The 25,619-nt window shown below is 42.2% G+C and overlaps 1 protein-coding gene across 8 annotated transcripts in view; it reads right to left on the bottom strand.

The window, feature by feature from the left end:
* Positions 1-24,749, bottom strand: part of GSDMA (gasdermin A) — a 50,053-nt gene extending 25,304 nt beyond the window's left edge. For 2 of the 8 annotated variants that reach the window (XM_032235037.1, XM_032235038.1), the window contains exons 1-6: positions 22,549-23,005; positions 18,843-19,079; positions 7,306-7,486; positions 5,388-5,553; positions 5,186-5,279; positions 3,568-3,606 (exon numbers count right to left, since the gene is read on the bottom strand). In XM_032235037.1, the coding sequence (XP_032090928.1) occupies positions 3,568-3,606; positions 5,186-5,279; positions 5,388-5,553; positions 7,306-7,486; positions 18,843-19,059 (697 nt within the window). In that variant the 5' untranslated portion in view covers positions 19,060-19,079; positions 22,549-23,005. The other 6 variants (XM_032235036.1, XM_032235034.1, XM_032235035.1 and 3 more) reach the window with 6 other exon arrangements.
* Between the last annotated feature and the right edge of the window lie 870 nt (positions 24,750-25,619).

Raw genomic sequence — 25,619 nt, 5'->3', positions numbered from 1 at the left:
TCAATGAGTAGTTAGTGAGGCTATGCCTTAAGTGTTTAAAAAAAAACATTTAATATGATGCCTAATTTAGGTTTAATATACCAAGTTTCCTTTTCTCTCCCAATGAGAATTTGTGTTGTAATTTCACAGCTGGGCATAGATTTATAATAGCATACTTTTTTCTTGTGAAAGTAAATAGGTAGTATTATTTTAAAATTCTGACTTCCTATTTTGATTGTTATTTGATTGTTACCTAGTTGATAAATTTTTGTTTTAATGTTTAATGTTCAAGTCTTCCCTCAACTATGCAAGTTCATTTTTTTGATGATCAGACAGCCATTTCTCAGTCTTGCTTACTACAGAGGACTGCTGCTATGACAATAATCTTGGAGGAGGAGTGCTGCTTTCGGCTTCTGGATCCTTCATCTAGATCAGGGGTATCAAAGTCATGGCATCATGAAGTTGTCACATGATGTCCTGCAACTTCCCGTCCTTCGCTAAAACGGGTGGGTGTGGCCAGTGCGTGATGCATCCGGCCCATGGGACACGAGTTTGACACCCCTGATCTAAATAATGATGTCTACTCTAGAAGCAGTAACTGAATAAAGAATTCAGAGATATCATGTTATATTCATTAAAATAGTAAAATAAAATGGCTAAAGTACACTTACCAAAGGTTCCTATTTTATCAGTTGAGTAAGAAGACATACCTAAAGTAAAAATTAGGAAAACTCAGTTGTTTACATTATGCTAGCTAACAATACTATATGCAAATTTTTGGAAGAAAAAATCAGTAATTTTTAATTTTTCAAAGAAACTTAACATTGAGAAAAAGAAACATCTTAATTTACATTCAAATTTTTCTGCCAAACACATTTTTGAAAAAGGGATGAATTATCCCCAGGAGGCAGCAGCAATATAGCAAAATGATGGCGATGGGGTTGACTTTAATTGCAAGGAAAATATAATGGAATGTACTTAGGAAGTGGATCCCCAGGAGGGAGGAGGTGCATTCCAGATGAATAAGAGGCAATACAGCCTACCACATATGAGAGAAAGAGGGTAAAGACAGCCCTCCCTAGTAGTTCACAGAGTATATTGTAGATGCAGAGAGTAGAATGAAGGCAACAGAATCAAACTTTGTTAATCTGAGATGTTTCATTGCTCATCTAAGCAATTCTGTCAATAACAGCAAAATTAGTTAGGTGAAGAGTCGTTGGAATGTAAATGTCTCAGATTAACAAAGTTTGATTCAGTTGCCTTGATTAAACCTTTAGACACCTTTGTCCTGGATAGCAATAGCACTTAGAATTATATACCACTTTACAGTGCTTTACAACCCTCTCTAAGTGGTTTTACAGTGTCAGCATATTGCCCCCAACAATCTAGATCTCCATTTTTCTGACCTTGGAAGGATGGAAGGCTAAGTCAACCTTGAGTGAGTGGGACTCAATCTGCCGAACTGCTGGCAGTCGGACATTAGCAAAAGTAGTCTGCAATACTTCATTCTAACCACTGCACCACCTGAGAAACCCCTGAAGTTGGTGTGGCAAGAGTTGATACCTTCTAATGACTCTCTGATTCTAATTTTGTTCTGACTGATGAAGTTGATTGGATGATCAATGAAATGTCTCAAATTAACAAAGCTTGGTCCAGTTGCCATGATTCAACCTGTAGACCCTTTGGCCTGGATGATTGAGTCTTGTGGACATAAAGAAGTGGATGGTTTAATAGTCGGGAGCAAGAAAGTGAGAAGACATGTACACTATTGGAACTCAAAAAACTATATAAAATAAATAGCTTCCAAGCAATTTTCTGTGTTAGAAAAAGGAAATCCTTTGGATCATGAAATAGGATTGTTGTGTGTGGAGTCAGGAAAATATTTTAGAATAAAAGTTGATTACATTGCTGACTCATGTTCATTTTGCAATGTGGCTGGCTGCAAAAAGGCAAATGAAATTTTGGTTTGTATCAATAGAATCTACTTTTTAACATGGAAAGTAGTATTTTGATTTTATTTGTTTCGTTCAAACATTATTTTAAGTATTGTGTTCCATCAGTCACCTTCTTTCCAGATATATCCGGATAGTATAAATAAGTTCAGAGAAAGGAAGTAATGATCAGGGAATTAAATGAACTGGGAATGTCTGAAGACCTCACTGCTAAAGAAAACTGGGAAAGGATATGATAGCACTCTCCACTACCATACGTATTGGTAGTTATGGTAGTTATCGATTTTCAATCATTCTTTTAGTGCTCTATCAAAGTTGCAATGGCACTGAAAAAAGTAACTTATGACTATTTTTTACATGGCCATTATAGTATCCTCATGGTCCAATGATCAAAAAAAGGTCTCAAAAGAAGGTCGAAGTGAGCTGGCCAGCACATGCATGAGAGGACACCTGCTGGCCAGCTGACAGGATAAGCCTTGTGTGTCCTGACCAATGGCTCCACGTGCCACCTGTGGCATGCATGCCATAGGTTCGGCATCAGGGCTATAGAAGCTTCTAAATTTTAGCAGCTACTTGTACAAGTTACCTAGGGAAATACTATGAATATTATCCGTTTAAAATATTTCTAGCTAATACAAAATGTTTCTATTGATTACTAGTAAACTTTTTTCTTTTTTAAAAATATTTTTTCAAAGTTGCGGACATTAGAATTGGTGTGAACGTAAAAGGTATACTCATTTCTTCATTTACATTGAATTTTGTGGAAAACTGGGATTTTTAAAAAAATTATCATTTAAAAAAAATTACATTACTGGAAATTATCAATTCCCTGGAAGTTCAACTTCATAGCAGAAATCAATGCACATTTTGGTCAGTGTTCATGTGCAAAAATGAAGACAGTTAATATTAATATTTCAAAAGGACCTAGTCATAAATGCAAGCACCAGAGGAAATGAGCCTTGGGATTTTTCTCCTAAAATTTTTATGCTTAACATGAACCAACCTGCTGTCCACTCATAGCCATACTGGCTACGAATTAAGAAAGCTGAATATGCCAGTCAGAATGCTTTGTTAACTCTAGTTCTACATTCCCCAAAAATATGCTTATGATGTTCACAGTGTGTGTGTATGTATTGCAGGCTTTTCATTTTGAATTCAGCAAGCTCTTTAGATTTCCTGTGATTGCTTAATTAGGATTGGATTGACATCTTAAACATACTTGCATAAGGGCAAAGAACTCTGAAATGAAGTATGCATGTAAGAGAGAGAAATGAAAGAGAACAAAAATATTTTACGGACAGCCATTTCTCAGTCTTGCTTACTACAGAGGACTGCTGCTATGACAATAATCTTGGAGGAAGAGTGCTGCTTCGGGCTTCTGGATCCTTAATCTAGATCAGGGGTATCAAACTCATGGCATCATGATGTTGTCACATGATGTACTGCAACTTCCCGTCCTTCGCTAAAACGGGTGGGTGTGGCCAGTGCGTGATGCATCCGGCCCATGGGACACGAGTTTGACACCCCTGATCTAAATAATGATGTCTACTCTAGAAGCAGTAACTGAATAAAGAATTCAGAGATATCATGTTATATTCATTAAAATAGTAAAATAAAATGGCTGGAGTACACTTACCAAAAGTTCCTAGTTTATCAGTTGAGTAATAAGAAATACCTAAAGTAAAAATTAGGAAAACTCAGTTCTTTACGTTATTCTAGCTAACAATACCATAAGCAAATTTTTGGAAGAAGAAATCAGTAATTTTTAAGTTTTCAAAGAAACCTAACATTGAGAAAAAGAAACATCTTAATTTACATTCAAATTTCTCTGCCAAACACATTTTTGAAAAAAGGGATGAATTATCCCCAGGAGGCAGCAGCAATATAGCAAAATCATGGCGATGGGGTTGACTTTAATTGCAAGGAAAATATAATGGAATGTACTGAGGAAGTGGATCCCCAGGAGGGAGGAGGCGCATTCCAGATGAATGGAATGAAATTTTGGTTTGTATCAATAGAAGTTACATTTTAACATGGAAAGTAGTATTTTGATTTTATTTGTTTTGGTCAAACATTATTTTAAGTATTGTGTCCAGTCAAAGTCACCTTCTTTCCAGACATAGCCAGATAGAATAAATACGTTCAGAAAAGGAAGTAATACTCAGGGAATTAAGTAAACTGGGAATGTCTGAAGACCTCACTGCTAAAGAAAACTGGGAAAGGATATGATAGCACTCTTCACATACCTGAGATTGAGAGATTGAGATTGAGATGCTTTATTTGTATGCCGCCCTTTTCCCTGGGGGGACTCAGGGCGGCTCACAACTCAAGGGGAGGGAGGACAAATGAGTCACAGACATAAAAACGATACATCATTAAAAACACAACAGTCATACAATTCGAGTGGGGTTGAAATCTTTAGCCCCAGGCCTGTTGGGACAGCCAGGACTTGAGGGCTATGCGGAAGGTCTGGAGGGTGGTGAGGGTAACTACCTGTATTGGTAGTTATCAACTTTCAATCCTCTTTTAGTGCTCTATCAAAGTTGCAATGGCACTGAAAAAAGTAACTTATGACTGTTTTTCACATGGCCATTATAGTATCCACATGGTCCAATTATCAAAATTCAGACACTTGGCAATTGGCATGTATTTATGATTTTCCTGGGATTATGTGACCACCTTTTGCAACCTTCTGATAAGCAAAGTCAATGTGAAAGCCAGATTGACTTAACAGTACTTTTACTAACTTTACAACTGCAGTTGTTAACTTAATAACTCAGTTAATACTTGTCTTGCTAGCACTGAAAACTTTGGGTTCAATTGTGGTTCTATGTTATGGGCTACCTGTATGTTATGAAGAAAAGAACATATATTGCTCTCATTCATTCCAGAATTCAGGAATTAAATAATAACTTAAGTCATAGGAAGAAAGATTTCAATTGAATTATATAAACAAAACTCTAATAGTAAAAGCAGTTGCAAAGTGGAGAGTAAAGGAACTGGTAATAGGAAATTGAGGAAGCCATGCTCCATTGAATAGAAGGCTGAATTCAAAATATACCAACATCTGTCTTTCTTGAGAAAATGGATGAACATGAGAACTGCAATTTATTATATCAAATATCTATCAAGCTCACTTCTACCTGTCGTCAGACCAACTGCTAGATCTTTGAAACTTTCAGCTTGGCTGGAAGAGTAACATTTTCAGAAAATTAGTCATTGGCACAAGCCTTAGATTTAAAAAAGCCCCTTACCTACAGTTCCTTCTTCTATAAATAATTTCTTAGCCTTGAATGCCAAGATGCATCCCTTTGGGATAGTGATTATTTTCTTCTTATCTCTGGCACCCTAAAAGACAAAATAAAATCTTGGATCAGCTTTACAGGATAAAATAATTTGGTGAGAAGAGGTGCATTTTCTTTCCTTCAATTTCATAATTCACTATTCAGATTAGACCTTCAGGCTCAGTTTGACGTGGGCTTTATGAAAAATGCTGCTTTCCAGTTTGTTAGATTCTTCAAACTTTGTCATTTCCACAGATTCTGCTGATGCAGTGATCACATACAAGTTCCTCTGGAGCTTCCTTGATTGTTTAATAAATGGATGTTCATTGTTGATTTTTCTAAAAAAGAATAAATGTATACCGCAATAAAATAGACTGCAATTCAATTTATAATTTTTGGGGAACGAAAACCCCAATCCAATAAATATAGGTTCCGTTGCAATAAGTAATCCTAACATTTCCTTTCCATTTTCTGTGTACATTTCTGAGTCATGTTCTTTACCATATTTGGTTAATGCTTAGAAATAATTAAATCTTGTTGCAATTGAAGATTTACAGCTGTCTAAAGCCTTTAAATTATATTATATTTTGGACCCAATGACATAGTTCTGTGAATAAATCTGTAATGCTAGGAAGGAAAGAGAAGAAGAGGACCAGCAACAATAAGGCAGATAGACTCAACTTTAGTGGTGATAGATGCATCTCTGGAAGACCTGAAAGATTAGGTTGGGTACAGATTCTCTTATAGAAAACCTATGCAATTGCTAAAATTGAAACTAACAGAGACTTTATGTAAAGTACTGTGTTTCACCGAAAATACGACCTGTCCTGAAATTAATGCCTTGCCACATTTTTGGGCAAAAATATAAGCCCACCCCTGAACATACGCCCCCTGGACACCCCCCCCTCCAGCCAGGCAGAGCACCATTCACTGACCTAGCAGTATCCTGAAGGAGCCAAGCCACGGGAGCGGGGGGGGGGGGCAAGGTGTTCACATTGCTTGCTACTTTGGGGATTGGTGTTCTGCCTGAGCGGAGGCAGGAGTTGCTGGGCGGCTGCTCCCTTCCAAGTGGGCTCCCAAAGAGCCAGGCACAGCCTCAGGGGTGAAGCAGCCATGAGGTGACCATGCTCACAAGCAGTTGCCTGGCAAACTCCCTCTCCAGCCGGGCACAGCGCCATTCACTGACCTAGTGGGTATCCCTAAGCACCAAAGCACGTGGCGCTCTGCCCGTCCCCCAGCTCTCGCGGCTTGGCACATTAGGGATAACCCCTAGGTCAATGCATGGAGGTCTGCTCGACTGGAAAGGGTGGTTGCGCGAGCACCTGTTCTGTCCCGAGCAAGCCTGCCTCCCAGCCTCACCATGCCCTGGCCCAAGTCTCCCTGCAGGGCCAGGGCTGGCTGCTGGAAGACTCTCTGTCTGGAAGACTCTCTGTCTGGCAGCCAGCCCACAACAATAGAACGCATTCCTAGAGCGGCCGCTATTGTAAGAATTGGCAGCTGAGTTTTGGAGTTTGGAAGCTGAAGAAGAGGTTATGCACGGAGCACAGTGGCGGCACCCTGGCCCTGCAGGGAAAGCTGGGCCGGGACATGGTGGGGCTGGGAGGCATGCTTGTTGGGGGTGGAACAGGTGCTTGTGCAACCCCCTTCTCCAGACGGGCAGAGCTCCATGCACTGACCTAGGGGGTATCCCTAACGTGCCAAGCCGCAGGAGCTGGGTGGCGGGCAGAGCACCACGTGCCTTGGCGCCTTAGGGATATCCCCTAGGTCAGTGAATGGCGCTCTGCCCGGCTGGAGAGGAGGTTTGCCAGGTGGTTGCTCATGAGCATGGTCACCTCATGGCTGCTTCGCCCCTGAGGCTGTGCCCGGCTCTTCAGGAGCCAGTTTGCAAGGGAGCAGCTGCCCGGCAAACACAAAACAATAAGCCCTCCCCCTATAATAAGCCGAAGGCCATGTTTCGTGGGGCAAAAGAAAATAAGACCCTGTCTTATTTTTGGGGAAACACGGTATTGTTTTAGAAGAATGGAGAACTTGAGGACAATGTTAAATGTGACTGGAGTCTTTTTTCATTTGCTTGTTTATGTTATACTTACTTTTCTTTCATCAAAGAATCAAGGTCTTGGATTGGAACATGTATCTTTTTCAGCTTTACAGACGTTTCATAAGAAATGCTGACATTAGTAGCTATTTCAGTGTCAGTAATTCCACTAATATCCCCCTTCAGTGTTCCATCTACAGTGACTTCAAGGGTGAGTAAGTCTGAATTGTTGCATACTACAGAACAAATATTGATAAAAATCATAATGTTAGAAGAAGTAGTACAGAAACACAGAAATGGAGCAACAACTAGTTTAATGAGAGAAAGGCAATCCTGGTAGCAAAGGATTCTGTTGATATTGAATCAAACTGTTTCTAATCTAAATCAGCATTATCTAATTAATTACAGTTCATATTAAGAGTTCCAGAAAGTGGGAAATACTTCTATTTGCAAATTGGTATATTTTTATGACATCTTTTGACATCTCTTGAAAAGTGTCTTTGAAAGGCGAGGGTGTGTTCTAGATCTTGTTTCATCTTTGTCTGTGAATAATTGATAGTTGTTCACAACAGCTACTTGTACACTTAAGAGAAAAAAAATATTGCAACTCTACCTTGACAAAGAACCGTTGGGACAAATTGAGTGTTTTGCAACTTTTGATAGCAGATATCAAGGATTATGTTTCATCTTGTGATACTTGTCACCAAGTCAAGACTGTTTCTAGAAAGACTGCCCCTACCTTTTAAATTGGAACATTCTGTTCTATGGGTGTATAATTGGAACCCTGACAATAACGTTTTTTTATTCTTTGCAAAGGCCTTTCAGGAGACTGCATTATTTTTCTAGACCATTTTTTTAACATTAGAGATTTAATCAACTATGTGATCTCAGATTGTTACTATTGTTAACCAAATAAAATTTTGGATATAAACTAGGATTCAGAATGCACCCTTCCTATAGTCATGAGACTGCATTTTTGATGTTTGGCAACCAGCCTACATTTATGACCATTTGCAATGGTCATATAATTTACATTTACATTTATTTTTCCTGAAACTAGCATTTACTTCTAGTTTTTAGAAAATATACAACCCATAGTGAATAATGGGTTCATTTAATATCTGTAGGGTTCACTTAAGGATGCTGCAAAAAAAGATCATGTGATGGACCACTTTATGATTATCATGACTTACAACTGTAATTATGGGCTCAATTACAGTTGTAGGTCAACGACAATATGGATTGCCACTTATAGAATTTACTTCTAGAGTAAAAAAAAACCACCAGTATATTCTTACATAGATATTTCTTATTTTTGTGCAAAAGCTTTGTACAAAGCTTTTTATGGCTACCATTCCTGAATCTTGAACTCCAGAATTAGGTTATATACTCCAAGAATTCTTCCATTAGAACAATAAAGAAGGCAATCCAACTGTGATCTTTCTAACTGGAATGTAACATTGATAATACTATGGAATAATTTTACTATGAGTTTCTAAGCACTATACATTTTTTTCTGCTAACGGGACTCTAATGTACTCAAATATTAACACCATGTATTGTAAATAATGGCATTTCTTATGCTCCTTTAGCTCAAATGTGAGACAACAGGGCGTTGGTCCTTACCTGAAATGCCTCTTCTCATAGGGTGGAGGTAGCATCCAGACTGGGTTGGCCTTCATCCACTCATTGCGAGGACTGAGCCTGACAGTTGTTGAAACCATGTCCCTGTCGCTAGGCAAAGTAATAGCAATAGCAATAGCAGTTAGACTTATATACCGCTTCATAGGGCTTTCAGCCCTCTCTAAGCGGTTTACAGAGTCAACATATTGCCCCCACACTCTGGGTCCTCATTTTACCCACCTCGGAAGGATGGAAGGCTGAGTCAACCCTGAGCTGGTGAGATTTGAACCGCCGAACTGCAGCTAACAGTCAGCTGAAATGGCTGCAGTACTGCACTCTAACCACTGCGCCACCTTGGCTCATCAGTCCAGTTCCGATGAAGGATGTCAGACTTGATGCATCATCGCTTCCAGAAATCCAGCATGTCAAGGTATCAAGTATCCTGTGTAGAAAAGTCCTGTAGAGATGTCTAAGGTAAAAGTCAGCCACAAAACCCTTATGCACTAAAACCGCAATGAGAACAATCCCAACAGAAGTCTTGAGCAAAGGAACCAGTCCTGTCTTGGGAGGGGCTGGATGCTACCTCCACCCTATGAGAAGAGGCGTCTCTCAGGTAAGGACCAATGCCCTTTCTCCATTGTGGTGGAGGTAGCATCCAGACTGGGACATAGCAAAGTAACTTTCGTCCCCCCCGGGAGGTCATATGACTGATTCTGCAGAGTGCTTATCCTGTGGACTGACTGTAGCACTCTTTGGCCAAAGGCTGCATCTGCAGATGCAAAGACGTCCAGCTTATAATTCTTGATGAAAGGAGATGGGGTAACCCAAGTTGCTGCCCTACAAATCTCTGCCAAGGAAGCTTGGGCCGCCCAGGCCGCCGAGGTAACAGCACTCCTTGTAGAGTGTGCAGTCAATCTACCTGGAACTGGAACAGAGTGGGAATGATAAGCTGTAGCTATACAGGCCCGCAAACATCTGCCTATGTGGTGGACGAAACCTTCCTACCCAGGGATGTTGGCTGGAAGGATACAAAAAGAGACTCTGATGTACAAAAAGGCCGGGTCCTTTTCAAATAAATCTTTAGCGCCCTCCTCATGTCCAAGGTGTGCCACTTGTGTTTCAAAGGGTGAGAAGTCTGGGGGCAGAAATTGGGTAACACAAGTTCCTGAACGCGGTGAAAGCAGGAGCACACCTTGGGAATGAAGGAGGGATCCAGTCGTAACACTACACAGTCCTGATTGAAGATGTACAGATCTTCTCTTACCGAAAGTGCTTGCAGTTCTGAGATCCTTCTGGCAGAGGTGATGGCCACCAGAAAGGATACTTTCAAAGTTAAGAACCTAAGTAAGATCTCCTATAGTGGTTCGAATGGGGCTGTTGTAAAAGCGTCAAGAACTCTGGGTAAATCCCATGAGGGATATCTGTGCACCACCGGTGGCTTAAGGTTAGACACTCCCTTAAGGAAATGACGTACCGTGGGCTGCTGGGACAGTGAAGAGGCACTCCCACAAGTCAATACGGAAGAAATAACTGCCAGTTGACGTCAGATGATGTTTGTGGCCAAACCCTTGTCCAAACCGTCCTGAAAGAACTCCAGGACGTGTGGGATAGTAACCCTAACGGGATCCAAAGTCTTACCAGCACACCAGGAGCAGAAAGACCGCCAGGTGGAATCGTAGATGCGTTCAGTTGAGGGATTCCCTGCGGCCTGGATAGTCTGGATGACCCTGGAGGAGTAGTTGTCCTCCCTCAAGATGCTCCGCTCAATCGCCAGGCGGTCAACTGGAACCATTGGGGATTGGGATGTTCCAGTGACCCCTGGCTGAGGGAGATCTGGTCCTGAGGAATCCTCCAGGGCCTGTCCACCAAAAAGGTCTGCAAGTCCACAAACCAATGCCTGCGTCGCCAGTTGGGGGGGGGGCGACCAGGATCACCTCCGTCTTCTCTCACATGATCTTCTGCATGACATGAGGCAGGAGAGAGCAGGGGGAACGCATAAAAGAGACCCAGAGACCACCTGCATCTCAGTGCATCTACTCCCTCTGACCGCTGCACTGGGAACCAAGAATAAAACTGCAGGAGCTGAGTGTTGTGGGGGGTGGCGAAGAGATCGATCACCAGCCAAACCTGTTCACAATGTCCCAGAAGATCGATGGGTGCAGATGCCATTCAGCACTGTCCACAACCTCATGGCTGAGCCAGTCTGCCTGTACATTAGCCACCCCCGAAATGTGCTCTGTGGAGAGACACCGCAGATGCCTCTCGGCCCAAAGTCCCAACTGCATGGCTTCATCCATCAGTGAATGCGATTTGGTCCCCTCTTGACAGTTTATATGCGCCTTGGCTGACATACTGTCCGTCAGTATCAAGACGTGTTTGCCCGCCACTATGTCCTTGAAGTGGTGGAGGGCCAGATGGACCGCTCGTAGTTCCAACCAGTTTATACTGTGAGTCCGGTCCACCTGGTCCCACTGCCCCTGAGCCATCTGCCCCTGGAGCTTGGCCCCCCAGCCAAACAGGCTGATGTCCATGGTAAGAGTCAACGAGTCCTGGTCCTTAAACAGACAGCCCCTGGCGATGGTCTGAGACGTCCACCAAAGGAAGGAGCAGGAAACCTCCGCAGGAATGCAAACCTTGGCCTGGGAGCAGTCTCTTCTGAAATGGTAAGAGAAACCAGTGTAGCTGTCGGGAATGCAAGCAGGCCCAAGGGACTATCCCAATGGCGGACACCATGGTGCCCAGCAATTTGGAGAGAGTGGCTAAGGAGTCCCTGCATTCCTAGCGACCTGAGATGCTAAAGACCTAAGGGAATCACTGTTCCCTCTAAGGTGCGCGGCTGTGCGGCCGCGCACGTGGCAAGAAAACCCCACACAGCAGTTTCTAACTGCTACGCAGTGATTTCTGCCAAAGCAAACGTGGGAAAGTCCTTTGCAGGCAGCTAGAACTGGCCGCCCACAAAGGACCTCCCCAGACTTGTTTTGATGAGCATGGAGCGACTGACGGTAGTTTGTGCCAGCTGCGGCCTCTCAAACTAGCGTCAGTCACCCTTGTGTTCAGCAAAGCAAGCCCGGGGAGGTCCTTTGTGGGCAGCTAATCCTAGCCGCTTGCACCCGGTGCTGCGGCTGAAGTAACCGCCCAAAGCCCCTGCCGCCACCAGAATATCTGCTGCCTCCTCCTCTTCCTCCTCTAACAGCACTGGATTTGCTGCCTGCGACTGAGATGAAGCCGCCAAAGCTCCGGTCAGCAGCCCCGCCCATGGCAGTGGTGCCTCCTCCTCCACGCAGAGCACCTGAGCTGACCCCCACGTTATCCATCTCCCTTCCTCCTCTGCCGTGCTTTTGAGGAGCCATGAGGCCACTGGAGCCAGTAGAAAGGCGGCGGAGGGGGTGGGAGCAGGAAAAAAAAGGCCTCATGTCTTCTCAAAAGCACGGCAGAGGATGAGGCGGCGGCAGGGGTAAATGTGGTGCCCAGCTCAGGTGCTCCGAGCGGAGGTGGTGCCAGCGGGAGCTTTGGCGGCTTCACCTCAGCCGCAGCGCTGGGCAGCAAATGTGGTGGTCCTCTTGGAGGAGGAGGAGGAGGTGGCAGCAGTTATTCTGGTGGTGGAGGGGCTCATCGGCATCTTCAGCGGCAGCCCTGCCCCCTGTGAAAAAAAACCGAAGATGGAGCAGATCCACACAGATGACGTCGCCGCAACATGACTGGAGGAGGAATTCTGGGAGTTGAAGTCCACAAGTCTTAAGCTGTCAGGTTTGAAGACCTCTGAGGTTTTTTTTCTAAAGGGTTAGGGGTGCAAGGATCTTGTAACTTGATAGCTTTAACACTTGCATGCTTCAATACTAGAGTTTCTGAGCCAACATGACTGGAGGAGGAATTCTGGGAGTTGAAGTCCACAAGTCTTAAAGCTGTCAGGTTTGAAGACCCCTGGGGTATTTTTCTAAAGGATTAGGGGTGCGAGGGTGTTGTAACAACAACTTTAAGATTTGCGTGCTTCAAATGCCAGACTTTCTGAGCCAACATTTTGGTTGCTAAGCAGGAGCGTTGTTAAGTGATACTGATATTATATAACACTTTTAATTAAGTGGGTACCTTGAATAGACATAACTTTGAGTTTCAAATAACACTGATTTTGTTGTTGTCTTAGGTGACATCTGTGAAAAAAATTCAGGTGCTCAGGCATGAAAATATGCCGCTCAAACACTATACTTTTCTACTCACACTGAAAAAAAATTAGAGGGAACATTGAAGGGAATCCTGCTGCTCCTGTGATAAGAATATCCTACAATCAACAGTATCAATTAAGGCACCAAGGTGCACCAGCCTGGAGGTTGGGTAGAGATGACTAGGGTGTGTTAATCAAAAACCCATGGATCTGAAGGGCTTACATAGTAGTTGCAAAGTCCCTTTGCACCTGACTAGGCAATGAAGATTGTATGAGTATGTCATCTAAATATGCCTGTAATCTGATAGGTACCTCATGCAGTGCCGCAACCAGGACTGCAAGCACTTTGGTGAACACTCGAGGTGCAGAGGAGAGCCCAAAGGACAATGCCGTATATTCGAAATGATGACCAAGGTAGGAGAAACGTGAGTACTGCCTATGCTGGGGCAAGATGGGAATGTGGAGGTATGCCTCCGTTAAATCAATTGATGTTAAAAAAATCTCTGTGTCTAAAATTGTAAGGAATGCATCTTGAAATGTTTATAACAAACTTTTTTCATTTTTTAAGATCAAGAATGGCTCTCCAGCCCCACGAGGTCTTGGCACAACAAAAAGTATAGAATAAAATCCTTGGCCATGTTGGTCTGTCAGCATCATCTGAACTGACCGTATATCCAAGAGATGTTGAATTGCCTCTTGTATGAGATGTCGTCAGGTTGGGTTGTTTCATAACGGGCAGGCCCTGAAGAGCCTGGCGGGGGGGGGGGGTGTAGAGATAAACCCAAGGGCAAGCCCTGAATGAATGGTAGATCTAACCCAAGCATCGGAGGTGGTCCTATCCCATTGATCGGCAAAAAAGACCAATCTACCTCTGATGGGATAACTAGCTGCCGGCAAATTAGGACCGATGGTAAAAACATCCCCTGCCACCACAAAAGGGACGCTTGGTGGATTTGCTCCTCTGGTAATGATCCGACTGACCTCTCTGCCTAGAGAAATATCCTCCCTGCTGCCTATATCCCTGGGTACCGTAGACCGCCCCCCTGAAAGGACGAACCATAATCCTGGTTCCGTAAGGACGACCTCCTCCATTATGACCACAAAAGGAAGACTGCCTGGGGTAAGGAGCAGAGCAGGAAAACCCCTTCTTGTCCTTGTTCTCGATGAGATAAGGGTCCAAGGCATCCCCAAAGAGAGATTTGCCCTTGAAAAGGGCCGAAGCCAAACACCATTTGTGGAGCGCATCCACCTGCCATTGGCAGAGCCATAACAGCCGGCGGAAAGCCACAGGAGATGCCATGGCATGGGAGGCAAATCTGGCTGACGTAAGGGTAGCATCAGATGTACCGCCGCCACCAGCTTGACAATATCTTGATGGGCGTGCAGGTCTTCGATGGGGATATGTTGTTGCAGGTCCTGGAGCCAGAGAAGATAGGAGCGGGTGAAAAAGGAGGCAGTGGTTGAGGCCTGGACTGTCCATGCCATTGCCTGGTAGCCATGCTGCAAAGTGAGGTCCACTTTCTTGTCCTCTGGTTTTAGAACATTTCTAGGCCCCCCCGGCATATTGGCTGAAGTGTAGAGGGCAGTGACTGGAGTGTCAATTGATGGGATTGACAGGAACTGGGCCAAGTCATTGGCCATGTTAAAAAGTTTTTTGTCAGAAGCCGATGGAGTTGGGCCGGAGGTGGGGACTTCCCACTGACGTTGGACCAGGTCAATGAAAATCTTAGGGGTCGGTATCATTTCCGATGGAGGCGCTTGCTCAGAAAAAAGGGTGTCAGCCGAAACAGTTGTAGGTTGAGGAGTAGTCAGTGCCGGTTGAGAACTGAAATTTGAGGCCATCTTGGCCTTATATAGCAGTGATGGGAACAGGGTTGGAGGAAAAAGCCAGAAAGGGACTTCTGGTCTGGCTCCCTGCCCTCATCTTCTGACATCTCAACTTCTTTGATTTCTCCCTCCTCGGAATCAGAAGAGTCATCTGATGCCTCCTCATCCATGCCAAGATACCCACTGTAGGCAAAAGTGCTGGGGGCACCATAGGTCAGTCAATACAAAAATGGCGCTTCATGCCTTTTTTCAACTGTTTGGAAACGCTGACAGGCAAGGCGACTCGCTGAAGGACGTGCTGCTCTGCACAGTGAAATTCATGCCTTGAAGGCTCGGATCGCTCTGCAGTAGCCTAAAGGATCTCAGCAGTAGATTTACAGTTAAAGCTACCGCTACTGCACTCGACTGCAAGCAGGAGTGGCGGAGCGTTTCCCCGAGCCTGGCTGCTGATTAGAGCGCGCAGGGCAGGCAAAGGGTCTGGGCTCAATCAGAAGGATCAGACGGCGAAGCCAGAGAAGCGCGGTGGTGGCAGATTTTAAGGTTCCACCACAAAACCGTGTTCGACTAAAGCGCGCTCGACGAAACCGCGTACCTGACGTCATCACAGTGCGATGAAAAAAGCACGCTGTGAACGCTAAAGCTAAAATTAACCCCTAAACCTAACCCCCCTAAACCTAACCCTAAACCTAACCCTAACCCTAACCCTTACCTTAACTTGAATTGGCTTGCTTTCAAAGCGCTTTTTAAAGAGCCCTTTTTTCTCCGCGGTCGCTGTTGTCGTGCTGCTGCTGATGTCAGCGACGCGGTTTAATCGGGCACGCTTTAGTGGACCGTGGTTTTGTCGTGCCACGGATTTTAAAACAGCGAACTTCACAGCCATCAGAGCTATTCAAGCCGCGTTTATATTTCAAGTCAGCAAAAGACCAATTTTAAATAGCTGCTGCCTTCCGAAGCCTTTATGCCCCAAGAGGGCTTACAGGCATAGACCCACAAGGCTCCTGCTCCTAAAAGGGGCTTAAGCCATCCAGGGTCGCTTCCAGCATGTTATCCAATGTACTCCATTCAATGTACTCACAAAGCCAATATCTCAAATTTTCTTTTCAGTCAAGAACAAAGCAATGATGCATCCATCCTCGTTCAGGGACTGAGTCGGAACTGGGCTTTGCCTAGCGACAGGGGTGTGGTTTCAACAACTGTCAGGCTCAGTCCTTGCAATGAGTGGATGAAGGTCAACCCAGTCTGGATGCTACCTCCACCACTATGGAGAAAGCCTGGTTCTAGTTATCTGTCTCTTTTCTCTCTAGGGTCAACAAGTGGATTTAATTTGACTATATTTCTGTGACTTTTCTCATGCTTAAAATATGCACTACTCATAATATGTGACAGCCTTCCACACATGATTGCTGTGGGTAATTTGGTATGGCTTTCCACTATGGTTTTATCCTTTCTCTACCCATCTAAAAAGCTGAACTCCAAGTCTATTTTCTCTTCTTAGGTATCTGGTAAATGACCCCAGTAATTGCCTATGAAGATTCATCTGATCTTCCATTGGGCCTTGCCCTTTATGTTTTAAATGTATTCCTCCATTTCCTTTTATATTAAAAAAAAAAAAGAATACGAGCATTGTAAACTGCATTCTAGATGTAGGAGAAGATGGCTTGGATATCTGATTCATTGGAAGAGCTACCCTGAATTTGGGAAAGCAAAACTCCGTGGTCCATATCATATATACAAGTTTCATCTGAAATTTCCTTATCCAAGTCACAGCCCTGTAATCAATCAACACTATCCATGGACAGTGAAGGGCGAATGTCTGTAGTTAGTTCCCATGGCACCTTGCCAATGTGATCAATCAACACTATCCATGGACAGTGAAGGGCGTATGTCTGTAGTTAGTTCCCATGGCATCTTGCTAATGGTTTCTTTGCACAGAGAATGGGGAATAAGTCTGAGATGGTGTAAAATAGTATGGAGATAGCCATGAAGAAAATATTAAACAGCCTTTAGGTAACCAGATTACAGACCAAACCTATCTCCTCCCCCTCCCCCACTTGATTCCCTATGCATAAGTTTTGTAATGGCATCTATATACCATGTCTCATTGGACTGATTTCTAACTTTGGATTACCGTTGTTCAAGCTGCTAGTGATCACTCTGTATTTGCTCTGAATACCATGATATGTTACAGACTATGCAGAAACCATTCTCCATTCAAAGAGCAAAGAACCATTCAAAGAGCAAGGTACTGGTATATAGCCTGGAGATTGTGGTAGAATCTCCAGCTAAATCGAGGGAAGTGTTAAGATGGGGCTGATCTTAGAGTCCTTGCACTGCAGAAAGCAGCACAGGCCTTATCTCCCCCAGAATCCCTGAAGTCTTATATGACTGTTCACAAGTGAATATAATTAGTCTGGTGAGATTCTTGTAAAATAGCTGACTAATAATAAAACTTCTGTTTGAGATTATTCATGAGAACTTCTCGTTGCTTGAGCCTGAGAGAAGTAAATCAAGACCAGGGGTTCACAATTTTTTGGCTGGTGAACATACTTGAATTTTGAATGCTTGGGTTGGACCATAGAATTATCATGGAGAGGACATGCTGATTGATAGAATGATTCCAATATTGGACAAGCTAATTACAAAACAAACAATCTAACAATAAGTCAGGAAAGGAAAAGAAATGGAGATGTCTGTTGATAATCTGGCATTCATGCGCACCATTTAGAACAGTGACAGTGAACATATGACGTGTATGTACACCATGACATTACGAGTGACACACTGGTATTTACTCCAGCATTCGTCAGCATCAATAAATATACTCAAAAGCATGGTCTGTTCTTACATAATTTTCAGAAGTTCTAGAGATACTCTTGTGTAGCCTCCAGACCTCCCACCAATCACCTGAGAAGGCCATGCTCTTTCATCCAAAACTTCTGGAAATTGTGTGAGAATGGGGCATGCTTTCACGTAGTCTTCAGAGATTGCAGAGTCTGTGGAAGAGCATTCTCCAAAGCCACTTCAAGAACGAAGGCCTCGTGTGACCATAGCAGTCTAGGGTAGTTGGCAGGTGGCTGTTAACAGAAAGAGAACACCATCTGAAGTTTCATGGGGCAGATCTTGTGAACCATTGGATTGCAAGGGCAGTCATGCCATTCCCTTAGGCTCTTGCACCTTGAGAAACAGGTTCAGGCAGCCCTTTTGAATGGCAGAGGAAACACTAGGATTAAAGCCAAGACTCAGGCCTCCACTTTAGGCCTAGCCTCAGCGCTGCTGTGGTTTGTGTGCCATTGAGTGCACACTGGGATGGACTAGTGTGTGAGTGGGAGGTAGAGATATGAGGAGCTTTTTGGTGTCTGTGTGTGTGTGTGTGTGTGTGTTATGCTAGCAGAGTCAAATTAGGCATGCTCAGAATTTTTGAAACGTCAGACCCAAAAGTTTTGCTATTGCTGATCTAGCGAGACAAGTGCTATATCTAAAGAGTGCCTTTGATCAGCTTTAATTGATATGCTAGTGGTAAGAAAATTAGCCTTTGGCTACTTTCTCCAAGACTGAAAGCATCAGTTTCATTCCTTAAATGACCCTCAGAATGGGGGGAAAAAAAGAGTCCAAAACTTGCAGCCTCAACACCTTTTAGTAGGAAATAAACCCTATAAAAATGGTTGCTGAGTCTTGTTTTAGACAGCATAAATGGATTTTGGATAAGCTGTTTTTTCAACTTTGCTATTTATTCCAGTTTTCATAAACATGAGATCAAGGTTCCTGAAAGGTTACCATCAGTCATTGAATATTCATTTTCTTATCCTTCCACCTTTGGAAATCTCAGAAAACTTGTTCATACATTTTGAGTACATACATACAGGTGATACAAAAGTTAGCATTAGAAATGTACTCTTAATTTTTTTTTACTTTTCTCAAAATGCAACAGACAAATAATCCCATAAGCAAAAATAGATGAATGAGATAAGACTCTTGAAGATTACCTAGACTTGAAGTGTCATTTCCTGATAACAGCAGATCATGAAATTGGTATTCGGTTTTGTGAAAAGGACAGCTCTGCCACCACGATGTCTTCTTTTTCTTTTGTAGCAGGCAAAAGGGCCTAAAATTGTTATGATCTATCAAGCTGGGTACCGGAACCCAATCTCCTTGTGAGTCTATCATTTTTGCCAAAGATTTAGTTGCATTATAAAATGACATTTCTGAAGAAGAATTTTTTTCTAAGAGAAGGAATGAGGAAAGAAACAAAATCATAACTGAGTCTACATCATGCTAAACCCTAGTTTAAGAATGGACAAATTACAACAGTCTGGGTTCTCACCCTAACCCAAACAAATTATGATTTAGTTAATATTGAATCCATTCGATGAGTTGCAATTTGGAGAAATCTTTTCTCATGTTACCTTGTTACTTCCTAGGCTTAAAACATATATTTCTATTTGCATATTTTGTAAGCTCTGAAGTAATCCAATACAATATTACAATAGCTTTTCCCAAACGTGGGTAGTGGGCAGGGGTACGCTTCAAAAATTTCAGCAGTGGGTTCTCTGCCCAGTTGCTGGGTGGCCGTGGCCATGGGGGTGTGTCCTACTCGGCTCCTGAACCACAGTGGGGGAGAGGGCATTTTCACCTTCCCCAGGCTCCAGAGACTTTCTTTGAGCCCCTGGGAGGATGAAAACTGCTTCCCCCAGGCTCTGGAGATCCGAAATGGCCCCATATCTGCCCCCCCCAAACTTCTGGGAGGACCATTTTTCACTCTCCCTGAGCTTCCACAAGTGTTCTTGCACTTACCTTGCATCCAAAACAGGCTGTGTGGAAACTCCTGGGTGGGGCGGGCAGGAGGCCAGAGCAGGGGTGGGATTTGGAGGTTCTCTGAACTGGCCATAACGTTAGCTACAGATTCTCCCGAACCTGTGCAAACCCATAACAGCCCACCCCTGGTAATGGGTTGTTTTTGGCGAACATATAGGACTTCAGGTGCTGCTGGATAACAACCACCAGTGCAACTCACCACTGTCCATACTATTTGGAAATGCTGGAAAGTTTTCATTGAATCATAGAATCATAGGGTTAGAAGGGATGTTGGAGGTCTTCTAGCCCAACCCCCTGCCCAAGGCAAATGGCTGCCCAATATTTTCTCGGAAATCTCCAGCAATGGAGCACACACAGCTGCGGGAGGCAAACTAATTATTTTTACAGTAAATTTCTCCTTAGTTCCAGGTGGGCTCTTTAATTAGTTTGCACTCATTGCTTCTTATCTTGTCCTCAGGTGCTTTCGGGAATAATTCGACCCTTCTTCTCTGTGTAGTTGCTCAAGTGCTGTTTACCTTTAGTCCTTATCTTCATTAGGCTAGACTGATTTCCCTTAATTGTTCATCATGCAGTTGAGCCTCCATACCCCTTACGATACTTGTTGCTCTTCTCTAGCATTTCAGCTCAGTCTTTCCCTTCTTTCCTTCCTTCCTTCCTTCCTTCCTTCCTTCCTTCCTTCCTTCCTTCCTTCCTTCCTTCCCTGTCTTATGGTGGTCAGAAGTGGATGCAGCATTCTAAGAGTGGCCTCACTAGTTAATGTGTCACTTTTACTATCACTGTAGTATCACTTCTCATGATATTTCATTATAATGATAGTTACTCTGCTGGCTCATACTTAAGTGGTGGTCCACTAAGACACCTACATCCTTTTCACAGTTATTACTGTTGAGTCAAGTATCATCAATTCTATACCTTTGCATTTGATTTTTCCTGCTTAAGTGCAGGACCTTATTTTTCTCACCACTGAATTGTATCTTGCTGCATCTTATTGAATAATTTAGTTCTACAACTTGGGAAATGTTACAGCCTGGTATTAACAAGTCCAGGACTTTTAGTTTGCAGTCTTTATCTCACTCTGCCTAACTCATCATCATAAATTAATCATAGATTCAGGTAAAAAGAGAAACTAAGGATATGGAAGTATAGATACTTCTCTATTTAACCCCAGTCACTTAGCAACCATTCAGTGGAATAGGGACAGCTTCTGATGTCAGTCCTCCTAATGTGACTGAACATAATGTATTCAGACATAATATGACTGAATTTCAGACACTGGCCTGCATTTGCAGCACCCCATGGTCACGTAACCATAATTTATGATATTTCTGCTAGAAATCAGCATTTACTTCCAGTTTCTGGCAACCCTTTTCCTCTGACCAATGGATTCACTTAACGGCCATGGTATTTGATTTACAACCACAGTGAAAAAATAAAAGCCTGTCTTGATATGTGGTGACCTGCTTTATGACTGTCATAGCAAATTAGCCAGCCTCACTGAGATCCTGCTTAAAGTCACTCATGCCTTGGCCACTTCCCGTCCTGATTGCTCTACATAGGGCTACCCTTGAAGATTACTCAGAAACTTCCAGAGATCCAGAATGCAACAGTGTACACAGTAATGGTGGTGGTTGTCCATATAACACCTCCATTGTGCAAACTGCATTGGTTTCCCCCCCCCCCCCAAGTGCAATTCAAGATGCTGGTGATCACCTTTAAAATCTAATATGACACAAGACTTGGCTATCTCAGGGACCACCTCTCCATCCTATCAGATCTGGTAGGGTGGGCACACTCCTAGTTCCTTCCTCTAAAATCTTTAAATTATAATGGAAGTGTTCCCTGTGGGGAAAAAAATATGCCTTTATTCAAATAAGTATGTAGTCAGGCAAGTCTGATTCATTCTCCTCTTTGATTTTCCTCATGCTATAAATCATGCTACAAAGCAGTGCTACTCAATCATGGCAACTTTGTGATAGATGCACTTCAACTTAGAATTCCACAGCCAACATTGAGTCACTCCATCCGAGCCATCTTAAAATTTTATATGCTATAAAATTTAAGCTGTGTTACCAATTATAAAAGTATGTTAAGGTGCAGCTAAAGGAAATAAGTGGATGATTGCTTCAGATTTCATAAATGATTGATTTGACCTGAATTGGAAATATCAGAACTTCCAGTGGCTTTAGGGATTAAATCAAAACAATAGCAACATGTGTTTAATTTTAGGCTCCCTGGCTGGGGAAAGTGGATTTCTGTATCAAAACACTATCATCTACCACTTTTGCAACATGAAGTCTGAATGTTTTATATCCCTACTTATAGCTGATACTTTAAAAAAGAAGGCTCCATCGAAAATGTTGAAGGACTTTCTTAAGACCCATGAGATAAAACGGACACTCCGCTGGCTTAAAAAAAAAAAAGAAGAAGAAGCATTTTTTTTTTAAAGAAAAGATGAAGCATCTAATAATGTACACACCAGTGTTTCCCAAACCTTTTCCTTTATTGCCCAAAATCGCTTCACAAAATGTCCCTTTTGTGATTTCATAATGGGTTTGTATGTCCTTATCCAAAGGGAAATCATTTTTGCCTGATTTGGAGTAATTTACCCAGATTTGGGAAACAATTTATACACGAAGATAATTTCCTCCTTACAAACATCGGTTACTATCTTTAGTTCTACATTTTATTTCGCGTTATCATTTTCGGGTTGAGTTAGTCTAAAAAGGAGCGATACGTAACACTGTATTTACAATTTCTGCAGTAAAAGAATCCCCGCTTCATTCCGGTCCCTGGGAAGTTTGTTTAACTGAAAGAATAATATTCAACAGTCGGTCGCCCAGCAATCTTTAAGTAAACAAATTGCTTAATTTGCCTTACCTTTGCCTATGCTTTAAACGGCGCTCCGTACAGCTGTAAAAGAGAACTCTAGCGAAACTCAATCTTTGACTTGTAGGGATGAGAAGCTAAATACGTAGGGGAATTAGGGAGTGTCCTCTAAATTCTGCTTGCGTTGGAATGGCTTTATTTTACTTTCACTTCTTTTTTTAACGAAGCCGATAATTAAATCTTATATTTTTTTCTGTTCTTAGAAAATATTGCGGTCTTACACTTACGGGAAAGTAAGGTCCGCTGAAATTAACAGGCTTATTTTTGAGTAGCTGTTTGTGGACCGTCTGATCAAGATATCGGAGCGGCTGGAGTTAGGAGTGAACTGCTCGGGAAGGGCGGGAGTTATTAGAGAAGGGATTGTTCCTCCCATCGGAATTGTTGTTTCTTAAATTGAGAAATTCCATGTGTGGAGAATCTAAAATATTGCAACGATCGACGGGGCTTTCCCTTACCCTGTCATGCTGAGTCAGTTGCAGGAGATAGGCACTATTTTCTTTTTCAGTGTTTGTGGCTGGAAGAACAGTAAATCATTGGACAGAAAGCGACTTCCAAATTCCCCATCACGCCCTGGGTTGATAGAAAGAGTGTTCAAAAGATCCAAAGGAACACATTTACAAGAATGTTCAAATGCTCGGAAATTCTGGGAGTTGGAAGTCTACGCCTCCGTTAAGATTGAAAAACACTGATTTAAAATAACAGAATGAGAACAATTACTTTGCATAGAAGGTGAATATTTCTTATTTACCACATTTTGCTCTCATCGTGGGATCCTTTTTATCTGAAGCCTTAAATTTAGTGGGTGGTCTCAGTCTGGGTAGCTCTCATTTTTGTGTATTATCTCAAGCACCAAACTTTCAGCCAGCTCCAAGTTTTTGGCAAGTTTTTTTCCTGATAAAAATGATAGGAACTCATGTCTAAATGTTGATGTTATGGAAAATCACTGCATTTTCAAGAGTACTTTGCAAGTAAAAGAAACCCCTTTGACTTTCATTTTATGTATTTATTTATAGTCTTTGCAAGCTATTCCCAGTTGTGAGCTTCTGGGCAGTGTACAGCCAAGAAAACAACAACAACAACAACCTAACAGCAAGGTTGGGATTAGAAAAGACAATTTTATGAATAGACAGCAGAAAAAGATTTGCTGGGCATGTTTGTGTTGTGATTAAATACACATATTGCAAATTTGAGGGAATAGCAGATATAGCAGTTGGAAATGAAATGGTGTACTTTTTGGGTCTTTTTGTACTTCAGATTGGCTTGCTGGGCAAAGGTGCTAACCCTTGGTTTACAGCTTAATATTTGACCTGGGATGTCAGTTATTGATATGGAGCCTGATTTTTTATTTATATTATTACTACACCATGATTTTTAACAGGCAATCTCCAGGACGTGAAACAGTTTCTTACTTAGAACAATCTTAGCACAACTCCAGCAACAGACATACTTATAGCTATGTTCAGTCCAAATTTATACTGTGAAAAACATAGCTATGCTATAATATTTTTTTCTTCATCAGGACATGAATAGCATATTAAGACTTTTTCTGCTTTTAATACAGATCAGGAAATTATATTTTGGGACGCATTTATGCACCTAAAGCTATTCCAGTAAAGGTAATGGAATTTGTTTGACACTTAGAACCAACTGTTCCATTTTGGTTCATGAGAAAAAACACATTATTAGGCATATTATTTACAACAGGAGCAAACATTCTTTTTATAGATGGAGCCAAACTTATTTCCTGATAGCGGAAAGATTGTGGTGGTTGGGGGTAAGAAGTTTCTTTTCCCCTTTGTTTCTGGGGAAGTTTTAGATATTTTTTTTATGTGTCCATCTCTCAATTGTGAGAAATATTTGACCAGAACAATCACAAAATTAAAGAAAAAAATATGTCGGAGACAATAATAACTGTGTCACAGCTGTAATTCAAAGATTTGCAGAATAGGACTTGAACCAAAAAAATGCACTTAAAAAAAGAGTATGTAATTAAAATCTATACTCATGTGCATTGACTATATACTGTATCTTTCTTGACTTCATTACTGAGAAGAGATCAGAGGAGGATTCTTGCATACAAATACTTTAGTGTTGGATTTACACAGAATAAACAATAATTGTGTTGGGATTTCATAGTTCCTTTACTTCCTATTGTCTTATTCAAATTTATGTCAGGGATGCTTCTAGACATGCATTGAGATGATGATAAGTCTCTGTCTCCCTCCCTCCCCCCTCTCTTTTAAGAGTATAAGATTTTTATTGAAATATTCAAGAAATTGCTTTTCCTCAAGAGTTTCAAGAAAATTCTGCATTTAGAAAGTGAATGAGAACACATTTATAACAGCTGAGTGCAGTTCGTCCATTATTAAGTTGAACCTAGCCAAAGTCAACACCATATTTTTCGTGGTTTCTTTCTACAACCCTCTAAAATTATATAGGTTAAACTAATAAATATTTTCATAATAGTGTCATTGACTTAAATCTAATTTAGTCCATCTTTCTGAAATCCCAGAAATGGAGCCCTAACTGTTGGGATGGACAATATGATCCCTCATTAAGATGTCTTCATAACACTAAATCATACCAATTCTCAAGAGGAGAAAAATGACTCTGAATAAGGGGAGGTTTTAAGAAAAAAAATCGTCCCTTTGCTAGCCACATTCATGGTTATAATTAAGTGTAATTCCAACTGATACTCATCTTTAAAATTTATATTCTATCCTGGTTAGCAAGTTTCAGCACTGAAAAGAGGGATGCAGTGTCTAATCCATGATGGCGAATCTATGGCACGTGTGCCAGAGGTAGCATGCAGCGCCCTCTCTGTGGGCATGCAAGCCATCACCTCAATTCACCTCCACCTTGTCTATCAGGCAGTTCGATATTGTGAGTAGATAAATAGATACTACTTTGGTAGAAAAAACATAATTGCTTTCATGTGTGCTAGGAATGGAAGCCAGCACTAGATTTGGCCAGGTGCAAGGCATCACGACACAAGGTGAGGTGAGATTAGTGGAGGAGCCCGGAAGAGCCAGCAACACAAGTGCTGCTAGTTAATTGAGATA

Source organism: Thamnophis elegans, chromosome Z (genome assembly GCF_009769535.1).
Source record: "Thamnophis elegans isolate rThaEle1 chromosome Z, rThaEle1.pri, whole genome shotgun sequence".
In the NCBI taxonomy this organism is placed as follows: Eukaryota; Metazoa; Chordata; class Lepidosauria; order Squamata; family Colubridae; genus Thamnophis; species Thamnophis elegans.
Note: the sequence above shows the minus strand (reverse complement) of the source record. Positions and strands in the feature narration are given on the sequence as shown.